The 15,436-nt window shown below is 38.9% G+C and overlaps 1 protein-coding gene across 1 annotated transcript; it reads right to left on the reverse strand.

Annotated features, from left to right (window-relative positions):
• Nucleotides 1-263: 263 nt before the first annotated feature.
• On the reverse strand, nucleotides 264-923 carry LOC138897689 (uncharacterized). Its single transcript, XM_070183694.1, has one exon. It carries the CDS (start codon nucleotides 921-923, stop codon nucleotides 264-266), a length of 660 nt encoding a protein of 219 aa, XP_070039795.1.
• Between the last annotated feature and the right edge of the window lie 14,513 nt (nucleotides 924-15,436).

Here is a 15,436-nt window from a genome sequence, read left to right on the forward strand (position 1 = left end):
CTAGCCGGAATAAATTCTTCTCCCCACCTTTTTTCCCCAATTCCTCATACATACGATCATAAGCCGCAGTCTTAGCCTCCGTGACCTCCCGCTTAGCCTCCTTCCTAGCTGCCTTATACCTCTCCATGCACGCTCACCTCTCCTCCTCACCTATGCTCCCCACTAACTTTAGGTACGCCGCCTCTTCGCTTCCACTTTACCTTGGACCACTTCATTCCACCACCAGTCTCCTTTGTGCCCACCAGAGACGCCCGTCGAGACCCCTAACACCTCTCTCGCAGCCTCTCTAATATAGTCTGTTGTCGCTGACCATATAGTGCTTGCGTCACCACTGCTCCTCCAAGCTCCCATAGCCGACAACCGCCCTTCCAACTCTTGGGCTTATCCTTAGTTAAGGCTCCCCACCTGATTCTCGGTCTTCCTCGAGTAGACCTTTTCTTCCTCTTTAACTTAACACCAACGTCCATCACCAAGAGCCTATGATGCGTCGCGAGTATCTCACCCAGAATCACCTTGCAATCCTTGCATAGCCCTCTGTCACACCTCCCAAAAAGGAGATAGTCAAACTGAGTCTTCGCCACAGCATTTTGAAAAGTAACCAAATGCCCCTCCCTCTTCAGAAATCTAGAGTTCGCAATCACCAACCCAAAAGCCTTAGCGAAGTCCAACAACGATGTACCTCCTTTGTTCCTCTCCCCAAAAGCGAAGCCTCCGTGCACCTCGCCATAACCACCTGCGGTCGACCCAATATGCCCATTTAATTTCCCTTCTATGAATAACTTCTCAGCATGCAGAACCTGGTGCACAATCTCATCTAACCCCTCCCAGCAGCGCCGTTTAACCTCCTCATCTAGGCCCACATATGGCGCATAGGAGCTAACGACGTTTATGGTGCACTCTCCAACCACCAACTTAATAATCATCAATCTATTATTCACTCGTCTAACCTCAACCACAGACTCTCTAAGTTCCCTATACACCAAGATGCCCACTATATTCTTGCCTTTCTGGACTCCTTAGTATCAAAGTTTATACCCGTCTGCGTCCCTCGCCCTCGACCCTACCCGCCTTGTCTCCTGGACACACGCTATATTGACCCTCCTCTTCTGGAGGATCTTCGTCAACTCTATAGACTTACTCGTCAATGTACCTACGTTCCATGACCCAATTTTCAACTTACAGAAACCCTTGTTCCCTTTACCTCCCTTGCCTCTCGCCTTACCCCCTAAACCCTGCCCTACTTCCCGCCCCACCCCCCGTTCCCCCCGAGGACATGACCTTACTCGACCATCCCAGACCAAAGCCACTATACCTACGGCAGAGTAAGGGGAATAACTATCACACACAAAGCAATAGACAAAACCAGAAGAAGACAAGTTGTAACAACATGCACACTAATGCGGTGAATAAACTAATACGAACTAAGATGACAATAATTTAACTCAAACAATAAAGGGAAACTATAAAATGAGAGGTACTAACTCCCGCGAGTAGAACCTTGGAATTGTCTTTGTTAAAAGGTGTTTTCCACAATAGCTATGTTTTGGAAGTTCCCTCCCGCTTCGCCCGAGGCTCGCCAGAAAATTGTCTCAGCCACCTCCACCGCCGCTAGGCTAGATCAGTGCGCCAGTAAATAGGGGGACGGGGGTGGAAGAGATGAGGTATAGGGGAGAGAAAGAAAGGAGAAGAAGAAGAAGAGGGAAATATAAAATGGGGGAGGCAGATCTGGAAAGCAAAAGGGGGGCGGGAAGTAACGAGGAAGAAGAAGATAGCATGAGAGAGAGAGAGAGAGAGAGGAAAAGAAGACAGGGTGGGGTGGGTGGTGGTGGGGGTGGGAGTCTTACCTGGTTCGGTGGTCGCCGGAGGTCCGTGAATGGTACATTAGAAAGATCAGAGAGAGACGCTAGAGCTTCAGAGAGAAAGTCGTTCCAGTCCTAAAAATGGGCATAAAATGGCATTCATACAGTCTAATAGACTAGAATGTAAAGGCAAAGACCTTGATTATTATAATGGCAAACAAAATCGACTAGTAATTAAGACTGAAAACGATTAAATATATACCATAAAATTTTAAAAATTTATATAAAATATACATAATATATATGTGTGTGTAATAATAAAGTTTTAAATAAGTATTTCTATTTAGAATCAAAACCAAACCAAATATGATCGACTTTTAAAATTCAAATTCAAAATCAAATCAAGCAAAATCGGGGTTTTATGTCGATTTAATTATGTTTTCTGTTTGGTTCGGTTTTTCATCAGCACTATCACGACCCAAAATTTTCCACCGACGGAACCGTGATGGTGCCTAACGTTTCACTTGCTAGGCAAGCCAACGTTAGAGAATCATTAAACCAATTCCTTATTTCCATTTAGTAATTAACAATAATTAACTAAGATAAAATATAATAAGTGCGCAATATCATAAAACTGTATTAATTACTACCACCCGGATCTGGAGTCACAATTCACGAGCATTCTAGAATCTACTACAAGTAATAGTCTGAAAGAAATACAACTGTTTGAATGAAAGAAAATAATAGGACATAAAAGATAGATGGGGACTTCAAGGTCTGTGAACGCCGGCAGATCTATCTTGAGTCTCCGGACAGCGGACCAATATCAAAAATCTCGATCAACCTGAGCCGGTACCAAAATCTGCACAGAAAGTGCAGGGTGCAGCATCAGTACAACCGACCCCATGTACTGGTAAGTGTCGAGCCTAACCTCGATGAAGTAGTGACGAGGCTAGGACAAGACACCCACATATAACCTGAACAGTATAATCATGCTAGTGGCAGCAATAGTAAATAAAGAAATAACGCAGAAATAATGGGAAGGGGACATACAGTGGGAGGAATACAATATAAATAATGAGAATAATGAAAAGACAGAATTAAACCGAAAATTCTTAAACAAATTGTGCAAATAAAACAGCAAAGGTAAACTGTACAGCATCACCCTTCGTGCTTTTACTCTCAACCTCACCAAATAAATAAATAGAACGGCACGACATCACTCTTCGTGCATTTACTCTCAGCCTCACTAAATAAATAAATAGAACGGCACAGCATTACCCATCGTGCATTAAACTTCTCATAATGTACACGGCATCACCCTTCGTGCTTTACACTCTTCCTCACAATATAAATAATGCATGCACAGCATCACCCTTCGTGCTTTAAACTCTTCCTCACAATATAAATTATGCATGCACGGCATCACCCTTCGTGCTTTATACTCCTCCTCTCAAATCACAGAATCAATAACAATGGATAGACAGGAGTATCACAAAGAAATCAGTATTTTACCCATAGTCAATAGCACAATGTAACCTCAACCTTGAATGAATATTCGAAAGTTACCAAATCTCAGTGAAACCAGATACAAGTCACCCAACATTTCAAATAACCCGGTAAGCATGGATAGTGGAATTTAAGGCTACCAAATAGACAAGAAAAGAATTTCGCTCGCATGCTATGACTCGACAACGACGCATAGATACTCGTCACCTCATCTATACATCGTATCTAACAACCAAACAGGAAGCAAATAAACACATAATACCTATTCCCTCAAGCCAAAGTTAGACACGACACTTACCTTGCTCCGAAGATCACTTAATTCTCAAACACAACTTTTTCTTTGGAATTCACCTCCAAACCACTCGTATCTATTCAAAAATGACTCAATAATATCAAATATTGCCAAAGGAATCCATTATATTGTATAAATTAAATTTTCCAAAATTTCCTCCAAAAAGTGAAAAAATCGACCTCGGGCCTGCTTGGTCAAAACCTGAGGTTCAGACCAAAATACATTTACCCATTCACCCCGAACCTGAATATATAATTGGTTTTGGAATTCGGCCTCAAATTGAGGTCTAAATTCCCAAATTTCTGAAATTCCTAGTATCAACCATAACCCCTAATTCTACCATGAAAACTGTAGATTTTAGGTTGATAATTCAAGAAATGTAATGGGTAATTGAAAGAAAATGGTTTAGAATCACTTACCAACACTTTGGGGAAGACATGGCTCTTGAAAAATCGCTTCTACCTGTTTGGTTCTTGAAAAATATTGAAGAAATGGCTTAAACCCGTGTTTGATTATGTTTTATATACTGGGCGACAATGTGCATCGCGTTCGCGAGGCCACTGTCGTGTTCGCGAAGGGTACTGGCTGCCAAGCCTTCGCGTTCGCGAGACCCTGCTCGCGTTCGTAATGGTTATTCTCCCCTGGCCTTCGCGTTCGCGAAACATTGCTCGCGTTCGCGATGAAGGAACGACCAACCCTCCCCCAGGTCCCCAAGTGCTTCGCGTTCGCGATGAGCCGGTCGCGTTCGCGAAGGGTAAATCCCCCATCACTTTGCGTTCACGACCAAGCCTTCGCGTTCGCGAAGAAGAAGTCTCAGCCTCACCAGTTTACTTTTTGCGTTCGCGAGAGGACCTTCGCGAACGCGAAGAAGGATATGCCAGACACCAGAATCTGCAGAAAACCAGATTTTCAAAGTCCAAAACATCACGTGGCCTAGCCGAAACTCACCCGAACCCTCGGGGCTCCAAACCAAACATGCACACATATCTAAAAATATCATACGGACCTGTTCGCCCGATCAAATCGCCAAAAAATACCTAGAACTCTGAATTTAGCACCAAATCAAATGAAATTCTCAAGAACACTTTAAAATTTCTATTTTCTAAACTGGACATCCGAATCACGTCAAATCAACTCCGTTTCTCACAAAATTTCATAGACGAGTCTTAAATATCATAATGAACCTGTACCGGGTTCCGGAACCAAAATACAGACCCGGTACTAACAATGCCAAACATCAATCAATTCTTAAAAATAAATAATTTTCAGACTTTAATTTTTTCAAAAATTCATAACTCAAGCTAGGGACCTCCGAATTCGATTCCGGGCTTACGCCCTGGTCCCATAATTCGATACGGACCCACCGGGACTGTCAAAATACTGATCCGAAATCGTTTACCAAAAATATTGACCGAAGTCAACTAAAATCAACTTTTAAGGTATAAATTCTTATTTTCATAAATTTGCAACATAAAAGCTTTCCGGAAATATTTTCGAATTGCGCACGCAAATCGAGGAGGGTAAAAATGAGATTTTTAAGGTTTAAGAGCGCAAATTCGAGTTCTGAAACATAAGATAATCTTTTGGGTCATCACAAGCACCCATAGTTACCATAAGAAAGAATTGCAGTTGAAAAGACACAAATTAAATCAACTACTAAGATTTAGCAACTAAAGCTGAAACAGATGCCAAGTACAATAATTATAAATTCCTCTTTCTCTTTTTTGCAGCTATAAAACTTGTCCTGGCTACTTCACATTAAACTTGTACTTTGAAGCTTAATTAGAACCTGATCGTCAACAAGTAGCTAGCTATGAGGCTCATTCAATATCGGTCTAATCACTCATGATTGCTCCTTCACCAGGTGAATTTACTCATTTTCTACTCCAATTGATATATCTTTTTGAGTTCTGACTATGTAAAATTATGATATTGCTCTTTTGGGTCGAAGTGGAGAGAGGGAGGGCTTAGTGTCAATTTTGTTTTCATGTCTAGACCTTGGAAAGTTTACTAATATGGTTTTAATTCAGTCATATAAGAATCAAGATAATTTCATGTATTTTTTCCAGAAATATGTCTAGTGTTTGATTTACTTTCATGACTTGTTGTGAGTCATATGCTTTATCTGTTTTACAATGATGAAGAATAGATAAGTAAAGGTAGGAAGGACAGAAAGGGAATGGTTGTGTATCTAAACAAATTCAACATACTATTAAAAATGTATCTTTACGCAAATAGCCAGCGGAATTCATTGTTTACTTTTTTTAGCCGGTTTACATAGATTATACATTGATTATACACGCTTATACACATATTATACATGTAAGGATGGCTCAATGGTAAAGCCACTCAAGCAACTGCTTGAGGTCCCACATTTAGGGGGGCCCCAAAATTTTCTGATACTGTATTAAATAGCTGTATATGTATTTGATGAATATTTTAAAAAATATTAATATATAAAAAAAGTTATATCTTTCATAAACAAGGAAACTATGAGACCAATAGAGATAATTTGAGAATAAGAATAGTAACTTATGTGTGAATATAATATGTCTTGCCTCCTTTATATATTATCATTATTATCCCAGGGCCCACGTTATTTTTATTACTTTCTCTTTAAAATGGCTTTTACTTAATCTTTTATATCCCTTTTAGCCTTTCCAAACTTATAAGTCCACTGTCTTATAAAATATTCTGTCAAATATGATAGTAGAAAGCAATTGCAAACTCTTTTTTTGTCAAGCTTTCCCGAAATTGCACCAAAAATATTGAAACAACAAAAGTAATATCAAATTATTTATGACTATTTGTTAAACCAGGTTCAATTGTTCTATACTTTTCTTATTACTTTGCATATAAGAAGAGAATGAAATCCAAGAAGAAGAAGAAGTTGGTGAGAGTTTAACAAAGATCTTATAGAAAATCAGGAAATCCTAAAAGAATTGAATAATAATCTTAGAAAGTAGAAATATATATAATCCTAGTTAAGAAATCGATTATAAATAAATTATTAAAAATTTTACATCTCAAAAAGCTAGAAATATTAGCTTCAAAATAAAAATTTTATTAAATGAGTTGTAAAAGATGAAAAAACTTAGGGCCCCTCGTTGAAGTTTGGCTTTAGGCCCTGGATACCGTTTAGCTGCCCCTGTATACATGGATTCTACATATATTATACATTCACCGACTACTTTTAGTTTAAACTGTTGGGCGAGTGGCTATTTAGGTTAATTATTTAGTTTAAACTGTTGGGCGAGTGGCTATTTAGGTTAATTATTCTATTATAATAAGGAGTACTATAAAACTATCACTGGTCTCCTTCGACTTCCCTTCAACTCTGTTTACTTCCAACCACACTCCTAGATTTAGGGGCGGCAAACGGACGGGTCGGGTCGGGTCGATATGAGCCGGTAAAAAATGGGTAAGTCAAAAAAACGGATAAATTATCCGATCTGACCCATATTTAACGGGTATCCATGGCTTGTTGAATATGATCACTTTAGGGAGAATTTCTATTCTTCCAAACTTGAGGAACCCTATTTTGAGGCTTTACAAATGTAAAAGTTAAACCTATTAGTTATCTTTTTCGTTTATTCACTTTCTTTTCCTTATCTTATTTTGTTTACTTACTTTCTTTCTTTCATTTTTGTCTTTTTTACTTTCTTTTATTTTTTCTAATTTGTGGTTATTTTTCACTTTACTTTTCTTTAAATAAAATATTGCACTCTTTTAACTTTAATGTTTTGTAGTTTATTTCTTTCTAGTAAATTGCTCACTCTTTTTTACCTTCTTTTTTTGTCTTATTTCATTATGATTTCTTGTTGTATTTTTTTCTTTTTTAATTTTGTTGTTTGCAATAAATATCTTCATATAAAATAGTTGTCACTTTTTTCACTTTATTTTTTATTTTTTCTATTTTATTGTTATTGTTTTTTTTACTTTTTTTGGTAATAAAATTCTGCCCTCTTTTCAGTTTTATTTATAATTTTACTTTCTTTTTATTGTGGTTATTTTTTTTCTTTTTAAATTACTTCTAGCAACAATCCCTCGCTCTTTTAATTTATTATTTTATATTATTTATTGCTATATTTTTTGTTTTTCTTATTTATTCATTAAATAAAATCTGTTCGTTTAAAATATATTCTACTTTTTCCATTATTATTATTATTATTATTTTTATTATTATTATTATTATTATTATTATTATTATTATTATTATTCATCTTAGTATTTAGTTATGTTATAGTAAATTCCACCATTAAATTTTAATCACTTTATTCCTCTTTTATTTATCATTTTATTCTTTCTAGATAAATAAATGGCTCCTAAAATTAAATCGGAAAACATTCAATGCAATCATTAATTGGTTATAATTATCGAGAGTTATCCTGTCACTTATTTTTATTTATTTTATACTTTTAGATTTTTTTTCAATTGTGTAAGAAAATTTAGGTTTTTTATAATAAAAAAGTTGTCAGTCTTTTTAAACTTTTTTGTTCTTTATAGTTAAATCGGTGAATTCTAAAATTTGCTAAACTACACTAATCATAGTGTACTAATATGTAGTATATCATGAATGTAAGATACCATAATTCAATAGTCATTATAGTATACTAATGTGTACTATATCAAGAATATTGAGATTACCATCTAACATACTAAAATAAAATATACTATGATTCAACACTCACCATCACATACCAATGTATATTATACCAAGAATATCGGGTATACAATTTATCATACTCAAAAAATGTATATCATGTTTTAATACTATATATATATATATATTCCAAGAATACCATAATTCAATACTAATCATGGTATATTAATGTATAATATACCTTTTAATATATTCAAACAAATATACCATGATTCAATACTAATTATGATGTACCAATATATAGTTTACTAAGAATATTGGGAGTATCATTTAACAAAAATAAAGTATACTTCTTGTCACAACCCAAAATCCTTGAAAGGTCGTGATGGCGCCGGACACTACTGTCAGGCAAGCCAACACCAATAATTAGTAAATTCTCATTTTAATATTTTAAAATCATAGTTATTCCCCTCAATTAAATAGCAGAAGATGGGGTTTACAAAAACGTAATAATATCTTTAAAAGAATTTCCAATACAGTGCAACCCATAATCATCCCAAAACCCGATGTCACAAGTGCATGAGCATTTACTAAGAATGTAAAATAAAATACAACAGTTGTCCGGAGTACAATTGGTCAGAAAAAATGTAAGTACTTTGAAGGAGACTCTCTTGGTTGCGGAACATCGTATAGAATGCAGCTCACCTAAGTCCCCGCCATAATTGCGCCTCTACGCCCACAAGGCCACTAAAGATATGCGTACCTGCACAAAAATATACAGCAAGTGTAGCATGAGTATGTAAATCAACGCGTACCCAATAAGTATCCCACCTAACCTCGAAGAAGTAGTGACGAGGGGTCAACTCGGACACTTACTAAGGGCTATAATCAATATACCGATGATATGATAAATTATGGATTTTTATGAGGCAACGGTAAATACAATAACATGAGACAAGTAATTAATTCTCTTGTCAATAGGGGATTTCCAAATTTATATTCATCTTTTAACAATTTATATCTCTCGCCAATGAGGCCATATCAAATTATCAATTTATCTCAGACCAGGAAGGCAATATCGTTATGTATAAATTTCAAGGCAAGCAATACAAGCATGTGCAAATCATGCCGAGGTCGTACGGCCCGATCCAATAATTATTTAAACTGTGCACTACCAGAGGTTCGAATGAACCATAGATGCATTTATTTACTAACGAGGTGCTCGGCCGGATCCAAAAATAACATCCAAACCATTGATTCCCGATCTAAGTTTTTCATCTAAACCATTGATTTTCAAGATTTCACCGGTTATAATCTATCCATAATCTAAGAATTTAACTCAAAGTGTGAAGAACTAACTTACCTTCAAGTTGCTAGTTGAAATCCCTTCTCAAAATGCTCCATAATCGCCCAAAAACATGAAGAAAATGGGCTAAACACACCCAACTCCGGACTTAAATGAAGGTTCTGCCTTCTATGATTTTCGCACCTGTAGAGTTACCCTCACACCTGCGGTTCTGCACCTGCAAACAATTCCTTGCAGGTGCGCATTTCTCCCTTATGGCCTTGCATCGCACCTGCGGATAATGGCTCGCTTCTGCGCAAATGCAGGTGCGTCTGTCCTTTCGCTCCTGCGCATCTATCCGCTTCTGCGCGCCAATCCTTCGCACCTGCATGTTCGCAGGTTCGCTAAAATACTTCGCATCTGCGGTTGCTGGCCAGCTCCTCTCCCGCGCACCTGCGACTGGTAGATCGCACCTGTGAGCTCGCACTTGCGGCTGCCCATGCGCAGGTGCGATCATACCAGAAGCTGGAAGCTTCAGCTCTTCCTCCAAATCCCAAAGTTGGTCCGAGCCTCGTCCGGTAAACACGCAGGGCCTCTGGGGCCCTACCCTAACATACCCACAAGTTTTTAATCATAAAACGGACTCGCTCGAACTCCCGAAACGTGTAAAACAACATCAAAACTAAGAAACATACCCCAAACCAAATTGATTCAACTTAGAAATTATAAATTCTTCAAACTTACTCCGAACGCGCCGAAGTATACTTATACAGCTCTGCGTGACACCAAATTTTGCGTGCAAGTCTTAAATCATGATACAAACATACTCCAACTTTCGGAATCGAATTCTGAACCCGATATAAAAAAGTCTACTCCCGATCAAACTTCTCAAAAACCTTCAAATTTCTAATTTCACCCAAATGACTCCAAAATGACATATGGACCTCCAAATCAACTTCCGGACGCTCTCCCAATACCGGAATTGCCATACGAAGCTATTCCCAGACTCAAAATTCCAAACGGACATCGATAATATTGAAATGAATTTCAACCCAAATTTATGAAATTCTTCCAAAATGCTAACTTCCATAACAGGTGCCGAAACTCTTCCGGGGCATCCAAAACCCGATCCGAACATACGCCTAAGTCCGAAGTCATTATACGAATCTGCTGGAACCTTCAAATCCCGATTCTGAGGCCGTTTACCCTAAAATCCAATCTTTGTCAATTCTCTTAACCTAAGGCTTTCGAAATGAGAATTTCCTTTCCAAATCAACTTCGAACTTCCCGAAATTAAATTCCGACCATGCGTACAAGTCATAATACCTGAAGTGAAGCTACTCAAGGCCTCAAATCGCCGAACGACGTGCTGGAGCTCAAAACGACCGGTCGGGTCGTTACATTCTCTCCCACTTAAACATACGTTCGTCTTCGAACGTGCTAAGAACTGCACTGGAGTTGTCAGAAATCACTGATTAGCACCTCGTGCACCTACCCGTGCTACCACAACTCAGTTGAGCAAACTGGCTCGAGTAAATCTGAAGATTCCCCTTTTGCTTAGTCAAACTAGCCTTAGAGCCAAATTCCGACATCCGGAATCTTCTGCTAGGCCTCTTTCCAACATACGATCACCGTATCAATCACCACACGTTGTACCAGAACATGACTGCGTACCTTAGCTGAATTCACACCATGCACCGCAACATTCACATGACAATAATAATATTCTCTGATCATAATAGTCGACATTCCTCGAATCTGATGCTCACCATGCACCTTATGACGTATATAAGTCTGGTCCCAATTCTTGTAATACCGCCACGACAGAAGAGACGTGTAGAAATTCATAACAAACTGCCGAGTCAACAAATTATTGAGTCTCTCCTCCTGACTAGAATCATCACCCCATTATAACCAAATAATGGTATTTTCTCTTTACTATACTTCATATAATCCGATCGCACTGATCCCGAATCCAATAATCTCGTCTCACCCAGCATAAGTTGTTACGGTAAAAAGCCATATCAGACACTACAAAAAAGTCTCATGTGATGCCACAATGTGCCAATAAACTACAAACTCGACCTGATACATGAGGAAAATGAACTCTGGAAAGAACTACTCAACCCATGTAACTAACTAGACAACCGAAAAGGTGTTACGAACCTTCCTCAGAAAATGGGACACAAAACACACAAAGTAGAATATAGGGAACTGTACTCAACATCACACTATTGCGGTGTGCAACCCGATCAAAACAACATACCCGTGGCGGCGTGCCACCCGATCCACACATAAAATCTATAAGGAAATACTTACCGAGCTAGAATGCTCATTACTACAAAATACCCGAATATCGGCCATAAGCACGCTAAGTGCATAATACCCTCCCTGGGAGGACAAACAACGCCATGCGCTGCAAAACGCGAGCACAACTAAGGTGCGATATATGATCTGAATCTTGAGAGCCATCCTGCTCATATAATACCATCGCTACGCGGAACCTCAACACATAGAAAATTTATCAAGTCGTTTCACAACTCACACGACACAATGTAGTATTACATAAAATAACCGACGATGAAATAACATCCAACATCTGAATACTCCTCCATAAGGAGCGCTATGCCGAAATGAACACATCCAGCCCCACATAGAGCCCATATTCACTTTTAAATCCATCAACAAACCTCAAGCTGATTTTGATCGCACCGTACTAGGCTAATAACCTTTCAAGGATCCATAATAACCTTAACACACGAGAACAACCATCATAACTGGAACAAACTCCCACAGTCCACAAGCAAATGAACTGAGCGCCCTCCAGGCATAAATTTTTCAAATTAGCTATATTACAACCCTCTTCATACTGGATTTAAATCGTCAATCAGTCAAGTGACTACATATCACCTTTATACAATCTTCCCGTGGGACACTCTGCTGTGACTTTTCGCACTGGGTAAAAAGTTGGCACGCCCATACCATCAGCCATACTAACGTTGTGAATCAAATCGAGAATCCGCAATCAGTATGCAAAGCCTCTTACACAAGACACTGATCTCAGGTGACGCCAGAGACAATACCAGCTTACTCTGACCATCTGAATCCTTTCCCGCTCATCCGAGCTCTTAACATTCTTGTCACCACCAAACTGCAACCTTGATCCTCAACTTCCGAATCCCATGCTGATCACTGCATTCAATCATGCCAATGTGCAACAGTACAAGAATTTCATCTTGACCTCCGAAATACTAATAGGGTAAACACTTCACCACACAGAACCCTTTTACTTAACTAATTCCAAGAGAACCATCTCAACACCCGACTGAATCCTCATATCTGCAGAAAATACCAACCTCAAGTAGTGGTCTAACCCACCATAACCCTTCCGGGATCCATAAGCACATAACACGCCATAATAATCAAAAGCCTCCAAATAAGATCAGTTACGGCGACCGTCAAACCTCGCACGTACCGTCACAAATCACATGAATAACCCAACACATTGAAGGAGCTGATCATTGCCATCATTAGGCCGATTCAACCATTGCTAACCAAACACGACTTCTCCTAATTTACTCTGGATATTCCTTAGAAATAACAAAATCTCCTTTTATCAATATAACGAACTCAATCCGCACTCATCCTGAGTGACCCCATCTCACGAGACCACATTGTCCCCAAAACCCATGAACCATCTCATACCCTCCTTGTGCGCACATCCGCATCTTCAACTGATACACCTATTCTGATATTTCCTTTACGATTCCGAAGTTATTTTCTCCCATTCTTCCATTGCTACAACGCATACAGAAGATAACATAGAACACTCCAAGCCACTTTTATAATCCGCTGCAAAATCTCGATATTCAACCATACTATGGACTCGAAATCCTTAGACACCACACCTTAACTTTTGAATCCACTAGGACCGTTATTAAGAGTCACCCACTCTGACTTGGTCCATAATATAATTAAACTCCCAGGCTCCACTAGCACATGAACACCTTCTCAAGAAGCACCCAACTGAATCACTTTCCTTGTAAATCACCTTTATACGAAGCATAAATCCTGAATCTTCCCAAATCCTGAACATGAGTCAATAAGGTAAACTATAACACACATTCCTCAATCCTTTGCTCAAATTGCCGCTGATGTTCTCTTTCCTTAGCAGTAATAACCCACCAGTATGCCGATAACTAGAAATCTCACAAGTAGACAACCATGCAATCTCATCGTCCACGGTGGGAGCTCTCCCACTTAGCTTGAAGCTACCATTGCATAATTTTGGAATCCATCAACCCTCCTTATCCCCCATTGACATGATCTTGCACAATCAACCCATCAATTTGCCTCAAAATCTTCTAGTTAACCATTTAATGAACACTCTGAATCATAAGCCGTATCTTCATATTTAACCTCTCACAGGATAGCCAATAGAATTCTTCGTAGAAGCTTCGTTAGCAACACGACTGCTGACCTGCTCACAGGAGATAACCCACCTGTGGAAATTACATGCCGACATCTTCCAACGTCACTGCACTGGGTACACTTACTACATAATCAATAACCCATCCTGAGCCCGTGCTCATTCACTAGCTGTACAAGTCCGTTCACTCCTCATGGACATCAACTAAAAGGTACGACAGTACATTCCCATCCATAGTCATGTTGTATTCTTCCTATCAGGAAACTCCTTCCCGTCGTATCCACTATCCCCCGTATAATAGCCAATATTCCAAATTAAGTCTGTAGACCTAGTCACTGTCCACCATAAATCCCGAATCACTCTAAACTTTTCCCAAGGCGTGTAGCTATCCTACCACAGAACCCCATCTGATACTCTTCCACTTTGGTCAAACTCACTCCTTTAAGTAACTACCCAACTCCGGTTTCTCACACTTGGCCTTCTATAAGTTTATCCACCGCAAGGCACCTCCCATATATCCTTTCTCATCCTTTGCTTCCTAGTTATTGCCTTATATCAAAAACTACCTCTGTAGCACTTTGTAACGACCCGATCGTTCGTTTTGCGTATCACAGCCATGTTTTCCCCATTTACTGCTCAATTTATGCCTTACAGTTGATTTATGACTTATTGGGTTAGTTAGTTCAGGTCCAAAAGGAGTTTAGAGTGAAATGAGATAATTAGTCTCATAATTGAAAACTTAAGCTGAAAAAATTAACCGGATATTCACTTATGTGTAACTGATCTCGAAATTAATTTTGATGATTCCAATAGCTCTGTATGATAATTTTGGACTTAGGATCGTGTCCGAAAAATTATTTGGAAGTCCGTAGAAGAATTAGGCTTGAAATGGCGAAAGTTAAATTTTTGGAAAGTTTGACCGGGGAGTTGACTTTTTGATATCAGGATCGAAATCCGATTCTGAAAATTTTAATAGGTCCGTTATGTTATTTATGACTTGTGTACAAAATTTGAGGTCAATTGGACGTGATTTGATATGTTTCGGCGTTATTTGTGAAAACTTGAAATTTCAAAGTTCATTAGGCTTGAATTGGGGTATGATTCATGTTTTTAGTGTTGTTGGATGTGATTTGAAGGCTCGACTATGTTTGTATCATGTTTTAGGACTTGTTGGTATATTTGATTGAGGTCCCGGGGGGCTCGGGTGAGTTCCGGGGGATTTAACGGATCATTTTTGGCCTTTGTGAGATTGCTGATATATGCTGCCGCCTTCTTCTGGTTTCATCGAGTGGGGAGAATCACGTAGCTAGGAATAGAGAATGCATCGCGAACGCGTGGGCAAAGCCGTGTTCGCGAAAAGGAGGTGAGGCAGCTGGTGTTTGCGAGCATTATTCTATGCGAACGCGTGGGCTGTCCGCGATCGTGTAGGCTTGGGAAGCTCATGCTTCGCGTTCGCGTGTGTTATGATGTGGTCATGTAGAGAAATTTTGGAGGCAGTGTATTTTGGTCTTCGCCATCG

The sequence above is a fragment of the Nicotiana tomentosiformis genome, chromosome 8 (genome assembly GCF_000390325.3).
Source record: "Nicotiana tomentosiformis chromosome 8, ASM39032v3, whole genome shotgun sequence".
In the NCBI taxonomy this organism is placed as follows: domain Eukaryota; kingdom Viridiplantae; phylum Streptophyta; class Magnoliopsida; order Solanales; family Solanaceae; genus Nicotiana; species Nicotiana tomentosiformis.

Bases quoted from the DNA above. Each gene is read 5' to 3' on its own strand.
- LOC138897689 (XM_070183694.1), bottom strand. From the start codon at position 923: ATGATTATTAAGTTGGTGGTTGGAGAGTGCACCATAAACGTCGTTAGC.